The sequence below is a fragment of the Pan paniscus genome, chromosome 12 (genome assembly GCF_029289425.2).
Source record: "Pan paniscus chromosome 12, NHGRI_mPanPan1-v2.0_pri, whole genome shotgun sequence".
Lineage (NCBI taxonomy): Eukaryota > Metazoa > Chordata > Mammalia > Primates > Hominidae > Pan > Pan paniscus.
In genome coordinates, this window is record NC_073261.2 from 31,948,559 (window position 1) to 31,973,516 (window position 24,958).

General features: G+C 46.1%; 1 protein-coding gene across 2 annotated transcripts in view; it reads right to left on the bottom strand.

The window, feature by feature from the left end:
- The window catches only part of NCAPH (non-SMC condensin I complex subunit H), a 40,678-nt gene extending 16,057 nt beyond the window's left edge, over positions 1-24,621 (bottom strand). The window contains exons 1-11 of one of the 2 annotated variants that reach the window (XM_003805736.6): positions 24,515-24,621; positions 18,452-18,704; positions 18,206-18,296; positions 17,476-17,568; positions 17,020-17,158; positions 16,087-16,211; positions 8,303-8,492; positions 6,924-7,015; positions 5,933-6,138; positions 1,158-1,306; positions 102-208 (exon numbers count right to left, since the gene is read on the bottom strand). In XM_003805736.6, the coding sequence (XP_003805784.1) occupies positions 102-208; positions 1,158-1,306; positions 5,933-6,138; positions 6,924-7,015; positions 8,303-8,492; positions 16,087-16,211; positions 17,020-17,158; positions 17,476-17,568; positions 18,206-18,296; positions 18,452-18,704; positions 24,515-24,533 (1,464 nt within the window). In that variant the 5' untranslated portion in view covers positions 24,534-24,621. The remainder of the gene's footprint in view (positions 1-101; positions 209-1,157; positions 1,307-5,932; positions 6,139-6,923; positions 7,016-8,302; positions 8,493-16,086; positions 16,212-17,019; positions 17,159-17,475; positions 17,569-18,205; positions 18,297-18,451; positions 18,705-24,514) is intronic. The other variant, XM_008974370.4, reaches the window with a different exon arrangement.
- Positions 24,622-24,958: the final 337 nt, after the last annotated feature.

A 24,958-nucleotide genomic window follows, 5' to 3' on the forward strand; every position in this document is an offset into this window, starting at 1 on the left:
CCATCTGTTTGCTCTAACAGTTAAATTTATACGGAATTTTTAAAAATCACATCTGAAAGGGAAAAACGAGTAAGCACAAACCTAATAAATTCAGTACAAACCTTTGTTTTTCTAAAATATACATCAAAGTCAATATCATCTTCAAAGTCAATTTCAAAATCTTTCTTTGTACTCTTCTTTTTGTTTTCTGATTGGGAAGGAGCATCTTCTGCAGAGTGAACACAGACGTCAGCACTTCACTTCTGTGGCCTAAACTATTTACTCATTTCACAAGATCTGCTGACAGCCTTATCAAGGCTTATCAAAACCACAAGGCAGCATTGTGTCTGAGCATCACAACAGTAGGAGTGCTCAATCACACACCCTGTTTTCATCCTAAACTTATAATTTGTGTTTTGGCTAAGAAAACACATCAGAAACATATGCTTGGCCAGGTGCAGTGGCTCATGCCTGTAATCCCAACACTTTGGGAGGCTAAGGCAGGAGGATCACTTGAGGCCAGGAGTCGAGACCAGCCTAGGCAACAAAGCGGGATCCCATCACTATGGAAAATTTAAAAATTAACTGAGCATGCTGGCATGCCCTTGCAGTCCCAGCTATTCAGAAGGCTGAGGTGGGAGGACACTTAAGCCCAGGAGGTCAAGGCTGCAGTAAGCCATGATTCACCACTGCACTTCAGCCTGGGTGACAGTGTGAGACCCTGTCTCAAAAGCAAAACAAAACATAAAACAACAGATGCTTATCCCTTTCTTTCAAAGAGACAATGCAAAACACATAAGGTCAGCACAGCCCTTTGGAGTTCTACAGAATGCCAACATGTGCAGTAGCTCCTGTGTGCCCTCTAGTGCCCGGGGGTCATGCCCACCCGTGGCCACTGAGTGATGTCATGTGGATACTAGGGAGCAGTGTGAGGCTGGGAGTCCAGTTCTCCTGACTCCAGTACTCACTCTCCTCACTCAGAGGCTTCCATTTTCACTGTCCCTTCATCCCAGGCCAGGCAAACTGACCAACCAGGAGGCTGGCTCATCTGTATGCTTCCTCGGCTTATTAAGAGACACAACAGGGCTGTGACTGGCATTTCTCTTCCTTGGCTAACTGCTGACTGGCTGGTCATCTACACTACTTCTTTTCTTAAAATTCCACCTAGAATTACATACGTTTGCGTCGAGGCCTAAAGCGCCAGTGATCTGGGCCAGCCCACATCGACATGGTCCGAGGACTGAAATAAGAGTATTCTCCAGGTTTCATAGACAGAAGGGGGCACATGGTCCTGATGTCTCCATCCCCAAGGGAAATCATTTCTTCCCTGTAACACACATATTTGTACATGTACAATACATATATTATAATGCTGTATTTACATATGAAGCATATGTCCACAAATGAGCTGCATTTCTGTGAGTCCAATACAAATAACTTCATTATTAATAATTCCTTTTACTTCTCAAGTACTTTTCCTTCCCTTAATTTTATAACAATATAATCATATCTATACAAGTACTCTGGAAGTTTCAAAGTGCACCATAAAATGCTAGTCTACCTAATTTGAGAGACAAGATGACAAAAGTAAAGAGAATTCTTTTGGCTGGGCGCGGTGGCTCACGCTTGTAATCCCAGCACTTTGGGAGGCCAAGGCAGGCGGATCACAAGGTCAGGAGATCGAGACCACCCTGGCTAACACAGTGAAACCCCGTCTCTACTAAAAATACAAAAAATTAGCCAGGCGTGGTGGCGGGCGCCTGTAGTCCCAGCTACTCGGGAGGCTGAGGCAGGAGAATGGCGTGAACCCAGGAGGTGGAGCTTGCAGTGAGCCGAGATCGCGCCACTGCACTCCAGCCTGGGTGACAGAGTGAGACTCCGTCTCAAAAAAAAAAGAGAATTCCTTTGGGTAAGAATCTACAGCTAGTAAAATGCCGGAGCTGGGAGCTGGACACAAGTCCCTTAATCCCAGCCTCGGGGTCTTTCCACACACATGCTTCTTGCCACACAAGATGACAAATCCCTCATTCGTCACCATCCTTCTGTAAATGAGGGCTCCAAAAGATACCGCTATAGTTCCTACTAAAAGTGAAAAAACATGTTTGTCTAATTATTTAGTTCCTCTAACGCTTTGGGGGCTCCCCTTATAATCTGTTAGGTCATCCAGCTTTATTCTTTGCCGTGTGTAAAGTGTCTAAGTGGTCAGTGCAGCATGGCAGTTTCAGTTTGGTTTTTCACTCTTTCTACATTTTTAAAAAATAGAGATGGGGTCTCACTATGTTGGTCAGGTTGGTCTTGAACTCCTAGCCTCAAGCAATCCTCCTGCCTCAGCCTCCCAAAGTGCTAGGATTACAGGCGTGTCAGGATTATACCGTGCCCAGCCATTTTTCACTCTTTCCACAAGGTACAAGATTTCTCCTAAAGGGCTCCAACATGTCAGAAAGGACGCTGGTGCTGCCGTACTGCCCTCTGAAGGTAAGGTAACCAAGAAGTTTCAGAAGAGTGGCCTTGTATTTGTATTGAGCCTACATATAGTTCCCGTTTATATAAGCCATATGGAATAAGCTAAAAAGGCTTTTAAAAGGGGATTTTGTCTTTACATACAGAATTTTAAAAAACAAAAACAGGAGACTACATTTGTGCATTTATTGTGTAATTAAAACCTAATTTAAAAAAATAAAATACACAATAAAAAAATCACATTTCTAGTCTGTATGGCCTAGTGCTGTAACAGAATCTGATACCTAGCATGTTATTAAGTAACAAATGCACTGTGCTGTGAACTCCAGAGGTAGAAGGAAGAAGTTTCAACAGCAACCCCACTCCATTCTGATGGATATTCTTCCATTAGGAAGAGTGGCTCCCATTCCCAATTCTGGTGATGGAGCTGGATTTTTGAACTGTAGTAATTCAATAATTCTTTCAACATACAATGCTATGTCGCAGGCATCCTACCAGTCCCAATTTCACCACTCAACAACTAAATGAATCCACCTATAGTCCAAAATAGTCTATCCATTTTTCAAGGCTGCCCACTTCAAACATCTCCAGTCCCTCCAGGAAAACTCTGTATTTCTTCTATCCCCTCCCCATAATATCACAGGGTCCCTCCTTCAATTTAGCCGTGGTTCAATCCACTGTCCTAACACTGGCAAGATAAGGTCTCCTCCCAGCTGGCTCAGCACATCAGGCAGCATGTAGCCGAATGTTTCATTCTCGCATGCGTGAAGTAGGCTGTGTTCTGGGCTTTGACCTCCGACTAGGTCATTAACCACAGTAACTGCCTTATGTAAGCATGCTGGTACTACAGAAGGGTCGGCCAGAGAATACTTGGCTCCAAGTGTTCTTGGGCTGCTGTTGCTGCTGCACAAAGAGAGGGAGCTCACTCTTAGACATCAAGCACTTTTGCAGACCAGTCCTTACCAACGCATGTGCACAAAGAGCTCCACCTTTTACGCTTGCAGTTGTCAGTGTGCTGCCATGCAGAGACCAATAACGTGAGGCATCTACACAACACTGGTATTTATCACTCAGCATTGCCCCACCCCACCTTCATCCAGAGGCCTCCGGAGACCTCTCAGTAGAGTACAATGGTTTTCAACCCTGGGTGCAGAACACAATCACCCGGGGATGGTAACGTGATGTCTCGCCCCCTCTACCCACTGAGATGCTCAGGTGGTGTGGACTGGAGCCTGCCATCCAAAGCTCACTATATGTGGCCAGGACTGGTCAAAGGTGCTGGGTGGCAACCAGCTCCACCCCATTAAACTCTCTGAGCCTGTTTCCTCATCTGTAAAATGAGGATAATAGGACCTAATTATAGGGTTGCTGCAATAAAATAATTAATTTTAGATATTATGTAAATTATGTGAAATAACACACATAAGGCACCTGGCGCAGCATCTTGCACAAAGAATAAGGAGCTCAATAAATATCAGATATTGTTATTATCAACTGGTCCCAACGTTGCATTTTATAGATGAGAAAACAAAGACCGCAAAAGGTGATAACATTGCCCCACATCTCAGGGCTAGTAACGGCAAGATCAGATCTACTCCAGATCAAACACTCACTGAATTCCCAGGAAAGGCCAGCGATGTGGCAAGGGGAGGGGATTTAAGGATGGGTAAAACCTGAGACTAGAACCGCAGCCTCCCACCCCTAATGTACTAGGTAGGATAGAGTCTAAGATTTTGTGCTGTTTGGAATAGGGGAGAGAAGTGGAGACATTTGTTCAAAATAACCAGCAGAAAACATCTTCCAGAAACCAAATAAAAGTCACGGAAGCCCTTTGTTATTGTCAGTCCCTCAGATGTCACCTCACTGTTTAAGGAAAGTGATAGCTTTTCTCTGACATTTGAAAATGATGTTTTTAAGAGTTCATCCCATCAACCTATCATTTCTCCCTTCTTAGAAGACAGGATGGCCGGGCGCAGTGGCTCATGCCTGTAATCCCAGCACTTTGGGAGGCCGAGGTGGGCGGATCACGAGGTCAGGAGATCGAGACCATCCTGGCTAACATGGTGAAACCCCGTCTCTAATAAAAAAATTAGCCAGGCATGGTGGCAGGCGCCTGTAGTCCCAGCTACTCGGGAGGCTAAGGCAGGAGAATGGTGTGAACCCGGGAGGCAGAGCTTGCAGTGAGCAGAGATCGCGCTGCTGCACTCCAGCCTGGGCGACAGACCGAGACTCTGTCTCAAAAAAAACAACAACAACAACAAAAAAGACACGATGAGAATGGGGCAAAATTGCAGCCATGTGAACAGTACAATTCCGGAGAGCAGGGTGCTACTGAGCCTGGATGGGCAGTGGCGCCTCGATAATGTCTTTAAAAGACATTATCAGCCTAATCGTTTCCCACAAGGGCAGACAAAATGAGCTTAGGAAAGACATCCGAGCAGGGTCTTGAAGAGATTTTTGTCATAGCGGGAAATTATACTAAGCAACTTCTAAGGTTTTACTCAAAACCAGCTTGGCTGTCCCCAATCCCAGTTCTGCAAAGCTCTGTTACAGACATAGGAGTTAACAGAGGGACTGTTCACTCTAATCTCATGAAATCTCCTACCCCCAGGCCCATTCAAGACCTTTACAGGACCATGACATTAAAGTGTTGTGAGACCCTGCTTCCAAATCATATTTAGAATTAAAACAATACTAACCTATTAAGTACATAAAGGCCAACCAAGTTCTGATTACTTTTATGATGTTTACTAGGGTAATCAAAAATTTAATTACTAAATCAATTCTTCTTCTTCTCCTCCAAATATTCTCAATTTATTGGTTGGTTTTGTTTTCCCTGCCTTGCTCGTCCCCAGTCTGCCCATCTGGTAACCCAACACTGCCTAACCCCCACTTGCTTACCTTTCAGGTGGTAAATTGGTGGCTTAGAGTCACCAACAGCCACACTATAAGCAATGTGTACAAAGGGAGCATGCTCTCTGCTACCAAAATGCACGTGGTAACAACAGCCACATTGACGTAATTACTAGATCCCAGGTGCTTTGTTCCAAACGCTTTACATTGTTCTAATCCTTACAAACTCTTGCAATGTCAGTTTTATAACCAAAGTGGCTAAGCCGACATTCAAAGCCAGGTGTGATTCCTCTGAGTCAGAAAGGCTCAGCTGAAAAGCTCAGCTGATGTGTATGACACAGCACACCAGCCCAGCCAATCAGACATCAAATTCAATCACCCCAGCAGGAAATCTGTTAAGAACTGATAGTGCCCAGGCATGGTGGCTCACACCTGAAATCCTGGCACCTTGGGAGGCCAAAGCAGGAGGATTGCTTGAGCCCCAAGAGTTCAAGACCAGCCTGGGCAATGCAGTGAGATGCCCGTCTCTATTTTTGGGGGGGGAAAAAAAAAAGAAAGAAAAATTTTTTAATTAGAAAAAAAGAAAAAAGAACCAATGGAAAACTCCTATAGAAACACTTTCTGACTCTGAGAGCCTTACTGGCAGCTCTGAACCTGGCAGGGCTCCTTCCAGCTCCTGAACTCTTCATGATCCCCAACTGCGGTGTAGTCAGGTTCATCGTTGGCATCAAAGTCATCCCCCAGGGACCCATCGGGGAAGTCTCCACAGTCACTCTCGTCAACTTCAGCATTGATGTCAAATACCTGGTCATTCTTCTTAAACTTGTCTACCAGGGCCGACACAGACTGGAGGGACAAAAGAGGGTTCTGCAATTCTCATTCCTATAACCACCCCAAATCACCACTGGAGGGACAGCCTTCTCACCCTTAAATTTCAGTCTCCAGCCTCCTCCTTCCCCTGAGCCACCCTTCCCTTTCCCATCCCCTGCCTGCCTGGGCCAGGACTCTCACGATAGTACAGTGAGGGGGAAGTTTATATTGTGCAGCACAGGAGGAAGCTGCATTGTTGTCAGGCACATTTTGTAAAACATGAAACAGGATTCTGTACCCATTAACTACATGTTTGCAGAAAACAGTTTTCCATGGAGATCATTTATTTTGGAAATTGTAGTAAGTAGGCTAAAGGGGGCCATGCTAAAAATACACAGAGGAAAGCTCTACACATGACAATTTCTCAGGAAACTCTGTGCCAAGGGATTCAACCCCAAAGAGCAGGAAATTCCTCAAGCTTGACGGCAGCCTAAGAGATTCGAGGCCACTGGGATAACCACATTCAAGAGTAAATCTAATTATAAATGTTCACCAATTAATGCCAGAGCCGCCTTACCCTAGGATAGCAGAAGAGAGGACATAAAGCTGATCCTGGAACTCACTTACCTCTAGAATAGTCCTGCTGGGGTTCACAACCCTACCCTCCTCCCTCAGGGTTTTTGTCCCTACAGAAGTGCCAAAGGAAATATTTTCTGTACTCCTGGCTAAATAAAGATGATGCCACAGTTTTGGTTCCCATTGGGCAGGACCACTCTTGAGCCAACTAACTGAAACCATGAGCCACTAAAAGTTGACCACACCTCATTATGTGTTTCACTGTCCCACTGAGTAAACTGGAACCCGGCCAGGGAAGGGCAGATCTGGCGATCTTCTGCACACTGCTGCAAGGGCGCTGGAGAGGATAGCAAGATCACAAAGAGAGATTAGAAGTGGGTCAAGTGCATTCCTTATTCCCTTCAGAATGATACTGAGTGGGACGAGAGATGAGAGGCACAGTTACCTCACTGTCCTCCAGCAAAGGCTCAAGTATCATCAGTGGCTGGCTGGCTGCCAGTCTGTGTCCCTGCCTCTTCTAGGGGCGAGCAGATGCGTCGGCCACACCCACGCTGGAGTGAGGCTATGCACTGTCATCGCACAAATTAGTAAAATACTAGAGGAGAAACCTAAAGCACAGACATTCGATTCTGAAATGAATTCTGTGACCTATGCTATAGCTGGGAAATCAAACGCTTCGTCTTAAAAATACACCAAGTACATAGGCAATCATGTAATGGTACTTTAACTTATTTTTAGTCCCAAACTAGAGAAGACTTACTTCAGGGGATTAGAGCCCCAAATGAGAGCACAAACTTGGAAAATAGATCGTTAGCACAAAAACTATACTAAACAAAATTGAGGCAAGAATAGAAATGACAAGAATGGGAGCTGTAACAACTGCCCAGCCTGGAGGGGAAGTATTAATTTCATTCAACACATAAAAATGACCGCACTTGAGATGAAGATCAGCGAGAGTACGAACACTGCATTGGAAATGTGCAGGAGGGGGCAGCTCTTCTGGGACCCCAAGTGTAGCTACTGCACTGCACGCACCTGGCCTCCCTACCTGCTGGCACCTCATTACAACATCCCGAGGCGAACCCCCAACTCAGGCGTGGAGGCGTAAATGGGAGGGATGCTAAAATCTCTGTCAAGCCAGTATAGGGGACTGATAATAGGAGAGATCAGTTCTTAGACTGCTGCAGAGGAGTCTCAAAACAATTCACAATGCTCTCTTCTCCTCAGGGCCCCCTGGATGGGGAGCAAATAAAAACAAAGCCTCTCTGGCTAGGCAAAGGTCTCTCTAAGTCCCCTTCCCAAGAACAAACTGACACTCCAAGAGGAACCCCGGTCTCCAAAATGTGACTTGGAGAGCTGACTGCAAACAGTGGGCACCTAAGGTACTGGGCACATCAAGACCAAGAGGCGATGGTTTACCGTTTTAGACTCCACGCCGCAGAGAAGACAAAAGTTAGTGGGTTGCAAGGCACTCCCAAAAGGATACACAATTTGGCATTCCAGAGCAAACTTCTGGGTAATTTAAGCAACATAAGAGCATGATGGGCTTATTGTACCCCATGGTTATGTGAAAAAATTCCCCAATGACTGAAATGCTCTGGTGAAAGGCATCACTTGTACTTACCTTTTAAATCTGTCATTTCTACACAACCTAACTCTGGCAACTCGAGAGGTTCTCCCGTGGAGAGAGTCTGGACATCAGAGGGAAACAGCAGTTCACTTCTGTAGTCCTGGCAGTGGAGAGTGGACAGAAACACCCCTGCTGTGCTGCACTCATCAAATGAGGCTGCTGTCTTCTGAAACATGGGATCAATCTGAACACAGAGAGAGAAGAAACTGAAGATTTACGGCATGTAGGCCAAGGGAAAGATAAATTCTCATGCATTTGGCCCCACTCATTAGCAGGTATATACACTGGACTGAAATATCTCCACTCATGGTCAAAAGTGGTTTTTTTTTTTTTTTTTTTTTTGAGATGGAGTCTTGCTCTGCCGCCCAGGCTGGAGTGCAGTGGCATGATCTTGGCTCACTGCAACCTCTGCCTCCCAGGCTCAAGCGATTCTTGGGCCTCAGCCTCCAGAGTAGCTGGGACTACAGGTACGCACCACTACATCTGGCTAATTTTTGTATTTTTAGTAGAGACGGGGTTTCATCATATTGGCCAGGCTGGTCTTGAACTCCTGACCTTAAGTGATCCACCCACCTTGGCCTCCCAAAGTACTGGGACTACAGTTGTGAACCACCGCACCCAACAAAAGTGGCTTTCTAATTAAGCAGATAAAATCCCGGTTCAAAAGAAAGGCTGATTATAGTCAGGAGATAAACATATACTGCTCCAGAAGACAGTATGTGGTGGCAAGTGTACATTGTGTCAAATGGCTTTTTTATAATACATCTGGACGTGTATCCTTGCTGCTGGTCTCCTTCTATAAGTCACTAACAAATGCCATTGGCTTAAAAAGCTTGTATGATAGGGCTAGTCACAGGGCTCTATTGTTCCTCTGAACAGAAATATCTTCTAAAGTTTGGAAGAACATACCCAAGATATCCAGGCAAAGGACAGAGTCAGTAGGGCTAGCTGGCTGGGTGAAACCTGAGAGAGGTTTTAAGAAGGTCCCTAAGGCTGGGTCAGGAGCAGGAGTGGCATGGCCATATGACACCAAGCCCAAAGGCAAAAACAGGCACTGGGCATAAGAACAGGGACAGGGTGAATCACACACATGTGCAGCAAGAGGCTAGAAGCCCCCTGGGACTCTGCAGGTGACCTTGAGACAGGAGATACGGTTGGGTATGGGGTTCACAGGTCTTCCTGATGCCTCAGAACGTGGCTACTATGGAGAGAGAGGGGCTTGGATAAGACAACACAGATGTGCCTCCCTGGCTCTTCCCTGGTCCCCTTAGCTCGGAGTCCAAGCTCATCAGAACTGAGGTTCAGCTCCTGCCGTACCATAAACCCATCTCACCATTCTTTGTCCCAGAGCAGCACATTCGTCATCTCCACATTCTCCCATCCCTTTAGCCCTCAGGCAGCCACACGTCCAAGTCAGTTTCCTCCCAGTGCATCTTTCCATCCCCAGAGCCAGCAATATGACCCTTATCTCTGGCCTCTCCCAATTCCCATCCTAAAAATACCTATTTTTTTTTCCCATCCTAAAAACACCTAAAAATAGGTTACTCCTATTCCCTTCTCAAATGCTATCCAGAGTAATGGTTTCCCACCTGGAGCCCTGCACCCCTAAAAGTCTTGTGTAGGTAGTTAATGGAACTATACTCAGCACTTCAGAGCCAACATGGAAATTGTACACTGACCCACATTAAAGCTGAAAGCACTATGATAATGTTCCTCACTTGTGTCTAGAATTATATCATGTGTGACAACAGAGGGATTTATATCCCCAAGCAATTCAATGGGACAATGAATTATGGCTCACTGTGTAGTTTGAGTAGATGAAACCTTCTGAAACAAGGGTCCACAGTAAGGAAGGACCACAATAAAAGGCCTTACAATAGACTGAATGATAAAGTTCAAGATCTCTTTAGGTGATTTCTAAAAGCAAATCCTTGGCGCTAGCCAAACTCGTATACTCTCCAGCTTCCTAATCAGAACCTTCCTGTGCTATGGCTTTTGCTTTTACACCTCTGCTTAGAATCACCTCCCTGGCAATGCCTACCTGACAAGACACCTAGCCTTCCTTCATGGCCCAGTTCAAGTCTTGCTTCTTCCATAAACTCTGAGCCCTACCAACTCTGGTTTCCTATAGCATGTGCCTTGACCTTCCTTGCATTCATCTACCTGTATATAAAGAACTGAAGCATAATCATGTTTGAATCCTCTATGACAGCAAATGTTCTGCACATACCAAAGAGCTGTGTCCAAAAGAGATCGGCTCATATATAAAGAAGTGCTCTCAACTGGTCTAGACACACCCACACATTTGCTTTCTGATCTCCAAGAAAATGAGAGTTTACACCTGTAATCCCAAGTGTACTGGGAGGCCGAGGCAGGCAGATCACTTGAGGTCAGGAGTTTGAGACCAGCATGGCCAACATGGCAAAATCCCATCTCTACTAAAAATAAAAAAATTAGCCAGGCATGGTGGTGCACGTCTGTAATCCCAGCTACTTGGGTGGCTGAAGCAGGAGAATTGCTTGAACCCAGGAGGTGGAGGTTGCAGTGAGCCAAGACTGAACCATTGCAATCCAGCCTGGGCAACAGAGTGAGACTCCATCTTAAAAAAAAAAAAAGAAAAGAAAATGAGAGTTTAATAAACAGTTGAAGCTTTAAATTCTGTTTGTGACAATCCATCCCTCTTTTTTATCTTCCATACTCTTGATGATTACAAGTTTACAGCAACTTACAGAGCAAAAAAAGCTTTCCAGGATTGGAGTATTTGGCATTTCTTCATGACAGTATTCATTTCACTTAGCATAAACATACCACAGCCTGTCAATATCAGGCTTAGCGAAATCAGCCCTACTTGCTGCTCTCTCCTTTTCTCTTTATAATCATGGGAAAAGCTAATGCAGGCCTGGGAAATAGTCCGTTTTCCTCAGGCTCCCAGAATTGAGATTACCTGGTAAGAAAGAAGATGACTACAAAACAGAATTTCCAAACATCCTGTACTTAATAATCCCTGATTGATTTGAACATTTCACTATAGAATCAAAAGCAAGAATGACAGTAAGGGCCAGGAGCAGTGGCTCACGTCTGTAATCCCAGCACTTTGGGAGCCCCAGTGGGCAGATCACTTGAGATCAGGAGTTCGAGACTAGCCTGGTCACCATGGTGAAACCCCATCTCTACTAAAAATACAAAAAAATTTAGCTGGGCGTGGTGGTGCGTCCCAGCTACATGGGAGGCTGAGGCACGAGAATCGTTTGAACTGGGGAGACAGAGGTTGCGGTGAGCCAACATCGTGCCACTGTACTCCAGCCTGGGCCACAGAGCGAGACCCTGTCTCAAAAAAATAAAAAATAAAAAAAATAATGACAGTAAGATAAATTCCAGATTATCTGGGAAGGGGAAAAAACAAGGAGAATTGGGGGAGGGAAGGGAACGTAAAAAGGGCTTTCTGGATCCCTATGACTAATAAATAATACCGCTTCAGATGTGTGTAGCATATCACCATGTTTAAAGACCTTGACATAGGCCGGGTGCGGTGACTCACACCTGTAATCCCAGCATTTTGGGAGGCCGAGGCAGGCGGCGGATCACAAGGTCAGAAGATCAAGACCATCCTGGCTAACACGGTGAAACCCCGTCTCTCCTAAAAATACAAAAAATTAGCCGGGCATGGTGGCGGGTGCCTGTAGTCCCAGCTACTCTGGAGGCTGAGGCAGGAGAATGGCGTGAACCCGGGAGGTGGAGCTTGCAGTGAGCTGAGATAGCGCCACTGCACTCCAGCCTGGGCGACGGAGCAAGACTCCATCTCAAAAAAAAAAAAAAAGAGAGAGAGACCTTGGCATAAATGGATTCACTAATATAAAACCGAGATGTGGGTGGGGCCAGCGTTCCCCATTTTTTATAGTATATGACAGTGAGATTCACACCTCTTCCCAGGTCAACAGCTAAGCACCGCACCCGGCCTATGTCAAGGTCTTTAAACATGGTGATATGCTACACACATCACCCACGGTTAATGCTGACACACACATAAGGAAAAAATACAACTCCCTCTCCCCACAAGAGCCAGCTGCTCTCGCCTCTCCCCTCCCTCTTAGGCCTCATTCTCAGTGACTCTCCTTCCTCTGGCCCCTCCCTGCCCGTGCACAGCAATGCCCTGCTCACCTCACCACTCAGAGTGGGCATGGCAAGGCCCCACCTCCCTAGCCCCTTGCACACTCAGTCTTACCACTACCATCTGCTATAAGAACACTGGCATTCATCTCACTGTTGCCCTTTATCTGGCTTATTTATTAATTACACAAAAAGACCCAAGACACCCACAATTCTACATTTCTTGGACTCTAAGATCTATAGAACTCTGATGCCAACTCCCAACCCCACCACAGCCCCCATCTCCCACTCCTCCTCAAAAACTGGTATTTCCTCAGGGCCCTCTAGACTCAGTCATCAGCAAAATTCTCTCTATCGCCCACTTAGTTCCTGAGGATTATCTCCACCTACTTGTTCTAATTTATGTATTCTCAATGGTGTTCTCATTTCACTCTCAAGGGGTGAAAACCGTTTCCTAGAGGCAAGGTGGAAAAAAATCTTAGATATTACAATAATGTTTGCCTATCCAAATCTCTACCCTATCTGACAAAATCTTATTCCTTAGTATTTCATTTTAAGGGGAAGGAGTAGGCACAAAATGTCTAAATGGGTCTGAAGGGGCAAAAGTGATTAAAAAAAAAACAGGCTGAGGGGCACTGCTCCAATTGAGACATGGTGCCAGCCTGAGGATATGCTTCCCCTGCGGGCCTCTGCAGTGGCTGCTTTCTCTTCACAGCCGTCAAACCAGTGGCCTACAGGTGGGCCAGGTGATTGCAGCATCCAACTATCCCCCCTCCCAATTTCTAATGCCCCAGCTCTGAGTACAACATCAGCTTTTGCCACTGTCTGCCCATCTGTGTTGCAGTCATCTTCCAATCCCCAGGTCACAACCTGTCCTTCTTCTCAGAAGATCTTAGTATTAGTTTATGGCTCATTACTAGTCTCCAAATTTATTCCTGGTGTAGCTCTTATTGATTTCAATATCCATATGTTGATCCATCCAGTACACTGTCTCTTGGTTGATATCCTCTCCTTCAATGGTCTCCATCCTAAGAAACCCAGGACTCCAAGACAGCCAAGTAAGACACCAAGACAGCCTAGTAAGACCCCTACCCCGCCTCCGCCATTTGCTCCCTTGACTGCTCTGAGTTGAGTCATTAACCATGACTGCAACCTCTCTATATCCTCAATTCTAGGGCCCCTCTCTGGCAACCACCTCCTACATTTCCAGCTCACCCCTTCTTGTCCCCAACACCACAAAGTCTTCGACCCCACCAGGCCTACAATCTACTGATTATATTACTTTCCACTGCCCTCATTCCCCTGTCTTCCGAGGTAAAATTCCCTAAGCAGTGAATGCAACCACACCTTTACACATGCACTCACCTCCTCCAGTGTCCCTTTCCAGCTGTGTCCATTCACTCAGCTCAACAGGATCCCATATTAAACCCAACTTTCTGCCTACTCCATGATTGTACCCACACAGCTATTCACGGCTGGACAAAGACACAAAATCATGCTGACTGACCTCACTTTATATCCATCTGCCACCACCCTCAAGTAGACCCTAAGTTGTCTAACAGTCACACCATATCTCCCTAGTTCATGTACTCGCCCACCTCCTAGAGGACTCTTTCCTACCCTTTCCCCTCCTCACGCCCCCAGTGCCTTCCTTCCCTATCCTCACTGTAAGCTGATGACCTGGCTTCCTGTTTTAAGACAGGATCCAGAAGGCTCCCCCATGAGTGCACCCAAACAACACCCGTCAGCCGAGCCCAACCTGTGCTGTCCATTCCCTTCCTCTCACCTGTGCAAGGACATCAGCCTGGCAATTCTCCTTTCTGCTGCATCATCAATAATCCCTTCTCCAAACTAGACTGCTGTCATCAACAAAATATGCTGTCATTTCTCCCATTCAAAAACAAAATCAAAACTCTTGGCCTTACTTTTCCCTCCATTTGCTATCCCAGTACTCTGCTCCAAATTATAGCAAAACTCTTCAAAACAACTACCTATATTCAAGTGTTTTCAGTCCTTTCCTCCCATTTATCATAAAAAAAATTTCAGATCCACAAGAATGTTGAAACAGTAATACAAATCTCTGTAAAGCTTCTACTCAGATTCCCCAATGGGTAGCATTTTGCATATTTGTTTTCATTTACTCTCTCTATATATATCTCTCTCCCCACCCCAGAGTCTTTTGTCAGTAATCCTCATGACACTTCACCATGTCCCAGTTACTAAGCTACTGCCTCTCAGCTCTAAGCCTACCCTCTGTCCTTGGCTGTGATGCGGGATCTGGGACATTCAGCTTTGCCGGCAGCTCCCTGTTAGGGTCTACCAAGTAGGGGCACTAGAGGGAGACTACAGGCTCCAAGGGAGAGAAGGCACTGCTCCTTTCTGCAGGTTGCATGTTAGGAGAGCGTCACCCAGCAGTGTTCCACCCCGGCTGCAGCAGAGCCCACCTGTAGCAGCAGCTGAACCCCACTGGCAGATTTTCACACTCACAGAACCAGCCTTATTGAGACACCAGCACCAGCCAGCATGCCCCCGTTCCAGGGTCTGGGTCCTGGGCACACAATCCCCTCCCTCAAACTCAGGGACACTAGCACCAGCCAAGCCCTTCCCTGGAGGTCTGAGCTTGAGTTCCAGAGGGGCCCCCACTCCAAGCTCATTAGTGGCCTCAGGTTGCCACATTTGGCATGGTTGATCATTCCCCACTCCCTGAAATATTTTCTCATTTGGATACCACGCTCTTCTGGTTTTCCTCCTACCTACTGGATGTTTTTTCAGCTCTCTGAACTCCTAAGATTGGGGAAAAGGAACTCCCACTCTTTTTCCCATATACATTCATTTCCTTGGTGACCAATTCTAGTTTTGTGACCTTAATTACCATTTATGAATGTTGTGGAGGTAAGAGAGAGAAGTAATCTAGTCTACTGCTAGTGGGAGAGTAAATTAGTACCTTTTTTTGAGGGCAACTTAAAATCCATGTCTCAGAATTTTCTTACAGATATTCTCCCATACGAGTGCAAAGATAATATGTATTAGAATGTTCACTGAAACAATGTTTTTAATGGCAGAATTAAAAAATAAAATTGTAGTAACACCTGTTTGCTTTAAATTAACTGTGCTAATTATAGATGAGGCCTCCAGTACCATTTGTTTAAGCCGATTCCTTAGGATTTGCTAGATAGATGATTTAAAGCTAGGATTCTGGAGTTAGACCACTTAGCTTCAACTTCTAGCTCACTTACTAGATTTGTCGTTTCAGGCAAGTCATTGTGCCTCAGTTACCTCTTCCTAAAATGATACAAGAATGTTGTGAGGATTAAATGAGTTAATACAGGTTACAGGTTTAAGGAAGCACATGGTGCTCACTATGTGTACATTAAATGTTAGCTAACATAACCACTGCTACATTTACTAGGAAATAAAATTAATTTTTTTATCAATTAGATTTCTCAGCAATTTGCAGTCTCTTCCTTTTGAATCATTCTGAAACACTGAGGGACTTACTTTTAGTCTTTACTGTCAAGCTAAAAGATGATAATGCAGAGATATCAGTTGAACATTTTACTCCCTTGAGGCTTAAACAGGCACATACCAGCAAGGCAGCCTTAGCCCTGCCAAGTCTCAGCCCCTAAGGTTCTGAATTAGTCAGAAACCACACTGCGCATACAGTTCCTCACCTCACACTTCCGATCTGCTTCGGAGACATTGAGGTTGTTTATGTTCTGCTCAATAGTTCTGTGTAAGTGCTTCTTCTTTGGCTTTGCAGCCTTTTTGGTTGTTCCCATTTCAGTAGCACTTCCATCTAAAAGGAGAAATACAATTGCGTACTGCAAGGGCTGCTTTGAAGCATGTGATGAACTTACTAACTCAAGTTCTTCAAAACCTGTCGTAATTTAAACATGTGAGGCCAGGTGTGGTGGCTCATGCCTGTAATCCTAGCGCTTTGGGAGGCTGAGGCAGACGGATCACTTGAGCTCAGGAGTTCAAGACCAGCCTGGCCAACATGACAAAACCCCGTCTCTACAAAACAGTACAAAAATTAGCCAGACATGGAGATGCACACCTGTAGTCCCAGCTACTTGGGGTGGTGAGGCAGGAGGATCACTTGAACTTGGGAGCCAGAGGCTGCTGTGAGCCCAGATCACACCACTGCACACCAGCCTGGGTGACAAAGTGAGCCTCGTTTCAAAAAAAAAAAAAAAAACAAAACTCCAACCCCAACCAAACAAAAAACATGCAGTTCTCTCAAAACATCAGGCATATTTAATCTGCAACTTATGGAGAAACCAAACTATTAGATTTGGCTTCTCACGCAAGTCCATTTCCAAAGACTCCCAGATCAGAAGTTCCTTAGTTGGTGATGTTTACACAACCTGGCCTAAATAAAATATAAACACTTTTATAAGGCCCTTCTCTTTTTCAAGGAAATATAATTTTAGTGTTTGAGTATCTTCTCACGTAAGACCATATATGGTTCTAAAAATGAAGACAGGGGTCTTCAATAAAATGAGATCACTTATTTCTTGTGACCTTCTTCTAGTATATTACTCAAGTAACTACCTGGTATGCCCTAAAAAGAGCCACTTAAATCCAGATCCCTACCCACCTACCAGCAACATGGCCTTCTACTTCTTCCAAAGACGGTGCATCTTTGCCCAGCCCCCCAAGGACTCTGTATACATCGGCATGGACAGCATCCACGCGCACAGCATAGATCTTGGTGCTGGCATCCAGAGTACCCGCAGCCACCTAGTCAAACAATCAGAGCTGCACTCACAAAGATGCACAAAAAACAACTTCTGAACAGGTAAAACACAGCAAGCTTCACAAAATATTTACTTGCCCCAAGGAAGCAATGACAAAGATCCCTCTATGACTGATAGGGAATAAACAGAATATATATTCTCTCTGTATTTCATCAGTTTAGGAAAAGAAAGTAAATTAACTAACATAACATCTAAATGAGAAGTCTCTCATGTATTTGCAGAATTCAACTGTGTTATGCCAAGTAGTAGAAATCATCATCATTTAATTCAGATGCAAGAGAAAGTGGACATCCTTCTTACTTTAAAGTTGGTTGGTTCGGTGTCTTTCTGTTTAAGAATCTCTGACATAAAATCAATCAAGTGCAAACCAAAAGCATTCTTGGTAGTGATTTTCTGAAAACAGAAAATTGCAGAAAGGATTGTTATTTATAGCCTAGGCTCATGTAAATAATGCTGCTTTTAACAGAGGAAGCTAAGTCTTTACATAGGAATACCCACATATTGTCACTGATCTCTCTTCCCAAAAACACTTGTCAAGAGCCAAATCCTCACAGGCATGTCCTCATGCTCAAGGCTAGGGAATGACGGCACAAAATTCCTGAATGCTCAGTGTGTGCAGGCCCTGCTCTAAGCACTGCACACAAAGGGACTCACCCTCCAAACAACTTCATGAGGCAGGCACTGCCCCCATTCTCCAGAGGACACGGAAGCAAAATGGTTGGGTGGCTCACACACAGCTTAGAAGCATGTAGCCTCCAACTCAGGCTAGCTCCAGAACTCTACTATTAACTCACGCGCCATGCTGCCTTTCTAGATACACAGCAGATAGCTGGCAGCCTCTCAGGAGGTGCACCACGGGTCCAGAGGAAACAGTAAAACCACCAGCATTACTGGTGGAAACCACCAGCACTAAGATGACTCACCAGAGAATTATCATCATTGATTGTGCATTATCTACAGAAACAAGATAGCTGGATTTCCCCTGCGATCAAGGGATTACGTCTTCAATAATAAACCAGCAAATACTCACATTTTCAGTGGACAGTTTGATACAGGTGGAGTAATGTTCCGTAATCTGCGTGTTTGTAAACTTGGGGATAGTAGCTGAAATGTCAATACTCCTAAATGGAAAACAAAAACAAACAACTCTGGCAAGAATCCATGATAGTTTAAATTTTCAAAACCTAGACCCATGAAGTTTTGTGGAGATGCCTGGACCTACGCAGCCCATATCAAGGCGGCTGCCTCAAGGAGAAACAGCCCAGGAGCCCCTCACCTGCTGGAGGGGGAGGCCAATAAGCGAGGTGAGTCAGTGCTGAACTGCAGATCAAAGACCCTCGAGCGCCTCCGCTGCAGCCGCTCCTTCTCATCGTCATTCTGAGGAAAGTCTTCGAGGACTGGGGTGCCAGGAATATTGAGAGGCGCCTTCCTGGGCAGGGGCATCGGGAACACACGCTCTGAAGGAGAGGAGGCACTGTGGGGGTGTCCTCGCGTCTCTGAAGAAGAGTTATTCATCGTGGCTGGCAGTGCTGGAACAAAATTCTTGCTGAAGAAACCTTCAAGAGAACATTTCCTATATCCAAAGAAGTCTTGAGCCTGTCACAGGGGTGGAGGTTCACCACACACTGAACACTGAGATCTTCTCCAACTCTAATACTTAATGGCTAGAACCTCTAGAGTTTGGGTTTCTTGGAGGTGCAGGGGGGAGGCCATAGGTTTCTGATGCTTCTTTGTTAACCTGGGACAAATATCCACTCTGCAGCTATGTGAATTTAAGTACTGCATGGATATAAAAATGGATGATATAATATTGCTGCCTCTGATAAGCTCACAAACTGGACAACAGACATATATAACCCATCATGCCAGGTAAGACAAGGAAGAGACAGATGCTGAGACAAGGGTGAGGTATGGGCTATAGAGTTAGACAGGCTGGGCTCTAATTCCAGCTCCTCCATATCTTGGCAAACAGACAGAGGAAAAACAACATAAATATGTAAAACAAATAGAATGTTCCAAAGAATCATCCAGATTATTTGCTAACTACAAAAGGAAAAATGTCTTTTACAATAAAAACTCTACCAGTCACCACATTAACCAGTCAAATGTAGCCTCACTAAAAATCAATCTGAAAGTTACTCATCTCTTCATGTGACACAATGTGAAATTCATAGCATCACCCAGGAAATATTTCCACCAAACATGTTTAATCTAAATTTAACCAAAGAACTTTAGATCTTTAACTTCCGGTTTATAAGAAATACAAGGGGTCAAGGAACAAGTTAAATGATATCACAAGGAAACACTCTAGAATGCAGGGCAGTTTTCAAGAAAACTAGCTTAGTCTCTTAACTTAAAAGATAACAACCAAAAAAAAAAAAAAAAAAAAAAGGCCGGACATGGTAGCTCATCCCTGTAATCCTACCCTTTGGGTGGCTGAGGTGGGAGGATCCCTTCAGGCCAGGAGTTAAGAAACAGCCTGGGCTACCAGGCAGGTGGCTCATGCCTGTAATCCCAACACTTTGGGAGGCCGAGGTGGGTGGATCACCTGAGGTCAGGAGTTAAGAGACCAGCTGGCCAATATGGTGAAACCCCGTCTCCACTAAAAATACAAAAGTTAGCTGGACGTGGGGGCGGGCGCCTGTAATCCCAGCTACTCAGGAGGCTGAGGCAAGATAATCGCTTGAACCCGGGAGACAGAGGTTGCACTGAGCCAAGATTGTGCCATTGCACTCCAACCCAGGCAACAAGAGTGAAACTCCGTCTCAAAAAAAAAAAAAAAAAAAAGACGCTTATTAGTATTAGTCATCCAACTGGGTTAGATAGGTGGGTATCTAATCCCAGAATTTAGGGAAAGTTCCAGATGAGATACACACACTGGGAAGTCATCAGCATGTAGAGGGTATTCAGAGCCATAATACTGGATGAGATCACCAAATAACTTGAGTAGAGGAACACTTTAAAGGTTTAAAGAGCAGGAAAGCACTTTGGGAGGCTGAGGCAGGCGGATCACATGAGGTCAGGAGTTCGAGATCAGCCCGGCCAACATGGTGAAACCCTGTCTCTACTAAAAATACAAAAATTAGCTGAGCGTGGTGGTGGGCGCCTGTAATCTCAGCTACTTGGGAGGGTGAGGCAGGAAAATCGCTTGAACCCGGGAGGCGGAGGCTGTAGTGAGCCGAGATGGCGCCACTACACTCTAGCCGGGGCAACAGAGTGAGACTCTGTCACAAAAAATAAATAAGTAAGTAAAAATAAAGAAGGAGAAACCAGCAAAAGAGCTGGGAAATGTGCAACTAGTGAGGTGGGAGAAAATCAGGAGAATGTGGCATTCTAAAAGCCAGGTGAAGAAAGTATTTTTAGGGGAGGAGGATGTGATAAACTATGTAGATGAGGACTGAGAACTGATCATTGGATTTAGAACCTAGGGTTACTAGTGATCTTGACAAAAACAGTTTTCCTAGAGTAGTAAGGGAGAAAGCTGAACTGGAGTGGTTCAAGTGAAGATGGGAGAAGAGAAACTGGAGACAGCAAACGATGACAAGGTGTTCAAGGACTTCTCTTTTTTTTTTTTTTTTTTTTTTGAGACAGAGTCTTGCTTTGTTGCCCAGGCTGGAGTGCAGTGACGGGATCTCAGCTCATTGCAACTCCGCCTCCCAGGTTCAAGCGATTCTCCTGCCTCAGCCTCCTGAGTAGCTGGGACTACAGGCACCCGCCACCACGCCCAGCTACTTTTTTGTATTTTTAGTAGAGACGGGGTTTCACAGTGTTAGCCAGGCTGGTCTCGAACTCCTGACCTCGTGATCTGCCTGTCTTGGTTTCCCAGAGTGCTGGAATTACAGGCGTGAGCCACCACGCCCTGCCCAAAGACTTCTACTGTAAAAGGGTGGAGAGAAATGAGAGGGTGAGAGTTGAAAGGGAAGTGAGGAATTTTTAAGACAAAAAAACAAAACAAACAAACAAACAAAAACCTCAGCATGGTAGAAAGAATGAAGCAAAGAGACTGTATTAGTTTTCTATGGCTGCTGTCACAAATGACCACAAACCTAGCGGTTTAAACACACATGTGGCTGGGCGCGGTGGTTCACGCCTGTAATCCCAGCACTTTGGGAGGCCGAGGCGAGCAGATCATGAGGTCAGGAGATCCAGACCATCCTGGCCAACACGGTGAAACCCCATCTCTACTAAAAATACAAAAAATGAGCCGGGCGCAGTGGCGGGTGCCTGTAGTCCCAGCTACTCGGGAGGCTGAGACAGAAGAATGGCATGAACCCAAGAGGTGGAGCTTGCTGTGAGTCGAGATCGTGCCACTGCACTCCAGCCTGGGTGACAAAGTGAGACTCCGTCTCAAAAAACAAAAACAAAAACAAAAAAACCCCCACACGTTTATGTGTTCTCTTGCAGTTGTGGAGGGTTACGTTCATTCTGGAGGCTTTGAGGGGAGGATCTGTTCCTTGCCTTTTGCAGCTTCAGAGCTGCCTACATTCCTTGGCTCACTGTCCCCCCATCACTCTAACCTCTTGTTCTGTCATCACATCTGCTCTCACTCTACCCCGATGACCTTCCTCTTACGAGGACCACTGTGATTAAACTGGGCCCACCCAGACGATCCATGATAGTCTTCTCAACAGCCTTAACTTAATCACATGTGCAAAGTCTCTTTCACCACGTAAGATAACATATTCACAGGTTCTGGACACCTTTAGGGCAAGTGTTATTCAGCCTATCACAGTGACCATCCAAAATAAAAGGTAAAATTTGCTGAACAATGTACTCAAGCAGGCAAAGGGGTTGCCTTTGTAGAGAGCACAGAAAGCCCATCCTCAGCAACAGGAGAAAAGACAGAGGCACTGGCACAGATGCAGGCAGGGAGCAGGTGCAATGGCAGACTTGGGGATGTTCCTTTTTGTTTGCTTTTTTTTTTTTTTTTCAGTAAAATAGGAAGTAAAAACAAGGCTGGGCGCAGTGGCTCATGCCTGTAATCCTAGCACTTTGGAGGCCAAGGTGGGAGGATCACTTGAGGTCAGGAGTTCGAGACCAGCCTGGCCAACAAGGCAAAACCCCGTCTCTACTAAAAATACAAAAATTAGCAAGGTGTAGTGGCGCATGTCTGTAATCCCAGCTACTCGGTAGGCTGAGGCAGGAGAATTGCTTGAGCCTGGGAGGCAGAGGTTGCAGTGAGCCAAGATCAAGCCACTGCACTCCAGCCTGGGGGACAGAGCAAGACTCTGTCTCTGAAAAAAAAAAAAAAAAAAAAAAGGGTTGTTGGAGTCAGGGAACCAGAGAGTGAATTAGAAAGATATAGGTGGTATTGAGAAGTGGGGTACTTTGCCAGGCATCTGTGGTTCCAGCTACTCAGGAAGCTGAGCCTGCTTGCGCTCAGCAAGGCTGCCAGGAGCTAGGACAGCACCTGTCAATAGCCACGCACTCCAGCCTGGGCAACACAGCAAGACCCTGTCTCTAAAAAATAATAGGCCGGGCACGGTGGCTCATGCCTGTAATCCCAGCACTTTGGGAGGCTGAGGCGGGCAGATCACGAGGTCAGGAGATCGAGACCACCCTGACTAACACGGTGAAACCCCGTTCCTACTAAAATACAAAAAATTAGCTGGGCGTGGTGGCAGGAGCCTGTAGTCCCAGCTACTCGGGAGGCTGAGGCAGGAGAATAGCGTGAACCCAGGAGGCGGAGCTTGCAGTGGGCCGAGATTGCACCACTGCACTCCAGCCTGGGCGATAGAGCGAGACTCCGTCTCAAAAAAAAAAAAAAACAAAACAAACAAAAAAAAAAACAAAGTAAAAATAGGAAGGGAGGAGGCAAGAGACATTTTTAGAAACTGAATCAAGAGGACTTATGAGGACAGTATTTGGATGTGAGCACAGTAGGCTACAGGCTAAGGAAGGAACCTGGACCTTTGGAGAGGATACTAAGCACTGAAGGAGAACCTTGTCTAAGAGAGAAACTAAACTTGGAATTAGAGGCATGCTTTAATTCTCCAAATCTTCTTTCCGTGGTTTCTCTCCTTGCCTTTGATATTATGCATCCATTCAATCAACCGATGGTTACTGAGCTCAAAGACACTTCCTATGTCTACTTCCTCATTTCCCACTCATTTTTCAACCCACTCTGGTCTGGTTCCTATTCCAACTTCATGAGAACTATCTTTTCGTGATCATCTATAACTTCCATGTTGCCTAAACCCTATGGTTATTTTCTGGCCTTTCTCTTGGAATCCAGCAGCATTTGAAACAGCTGACAGTCCCTTCCTTGTTGAAACACTCTTGGCTTCTTCCTATACCACTGTCTTTAGAGTTCTTCCAGCTCATCCTTCTCTATCCAGCTTCTAAATGTTGGTCCTAGATGTGCAGGGCCTTCCTAGTGTTCTCACCTGTTCCCATGGTTTTATGGTCTAATGGTCTATATGATAATGGTATCCAAATTTATTTCTCAATCCATGGGTCACTTCCCTGAGTGGTCCATATAACTCCCCTGAGAGCCAAATTCTCACCTAAGTGATTATAGATCCCTTCACCTGAGTCTCTCCCGTAAGTCACACATACCATGTCCAAAATGTAACTCAATTTCCAAATCTCTTACCCAAGGCCTCCAGACCCTGCCTACGTGTCGGGCCTCACTAAGCTTGGTCACAATGTTCTGGTCAGGTCCTAGGCCAGGCCAGGCTCTTCCCTGCCTCATTTTTGTACTTGCTCCTTCTGCCTGAAACACGTTCCCTAGTATCTGCCTAAAGATCTTCCCTGAACCCCTGGCGGAGCCATCCCCACTCTGCTATACTCAATCACAGCACTCAGCCTCATGTGTAATTATTTCTTTTGTTTACTGTCTGTCTCCCCAACTCCAACAGTATAGAGATATTATCAATTTTGTTCGCCCAACGGGAGAGCTCAGTACTTTTGAATAGATGCAAAAATAAATGCATGCATGCTAAGCATACAACGGTAACCACATCGCTTCCAAAGCCCTGAAAATAACGTCTATTCCAGGAAAACCACCATTTTAATGGAGAGACACCGAGCACGCTTTAGGAGCCCAAGGAGGAGGCCGCCCCACCGCCCGCCCGGGAACTGAGGAGTGTGAGGCAGGGCCCGCGCGCGCTCCGACACCGGCCGAAGCCGCTTTCTGATTGGCTGAGCGCACAAGGTCCGCCCGCCCCGCGCCGGCCCTCCCCTCCCCCCGCACCGGCCTCTGCTGTCGGCCGCAGGTCCAAGACCCGAGCTGAGCATATCCTCTCTCCCCGCCCAGGCCAGCCCGCCAGCCCTGCCCGCCCGAAGTACTGCTTCGCTAGGGGCCCTTCCCGCCGCGCCTCCCGACCGCCCGGCTCACCTGGGCCGGGAGGTCCCATCTTGCCTTGGCGTCTCCTGAGCTGGTTTTAAATCGCGCGCGTCGAGACGCCTGAGCGTCGTAACGGCCGCGTGACGTCGCCGGCGGGCCGGGCCAGCAGCGCGCCTGCGCAGACCACCTCGGGCCTCCGCGGGCGGCGTCAGAGTTTTGGGTTGAGGACCCCGTCTGATTGGGCTTCTTGGGGTCGGTGGACCCCCTGAAATAGTATGAAAACCCCCTCCTTCGAGGACTAGGTGCAGGACTGGGCTTGGGAACCCAGCGTCGAGCAGGGTGAGCAAGGCCCGTCTTTCGTGGAATTTACTTTCTTTTTTTTTGGGACGAAGTCTAGCTCTTGTCCCCCAGACTGGAGTGCAGTGGCGCGATCTTGGCTCACTGCAACCTCCGCCTCCTGGGTTAAAGCGATTCTCCTGCCTCAGCCTCCCGAGT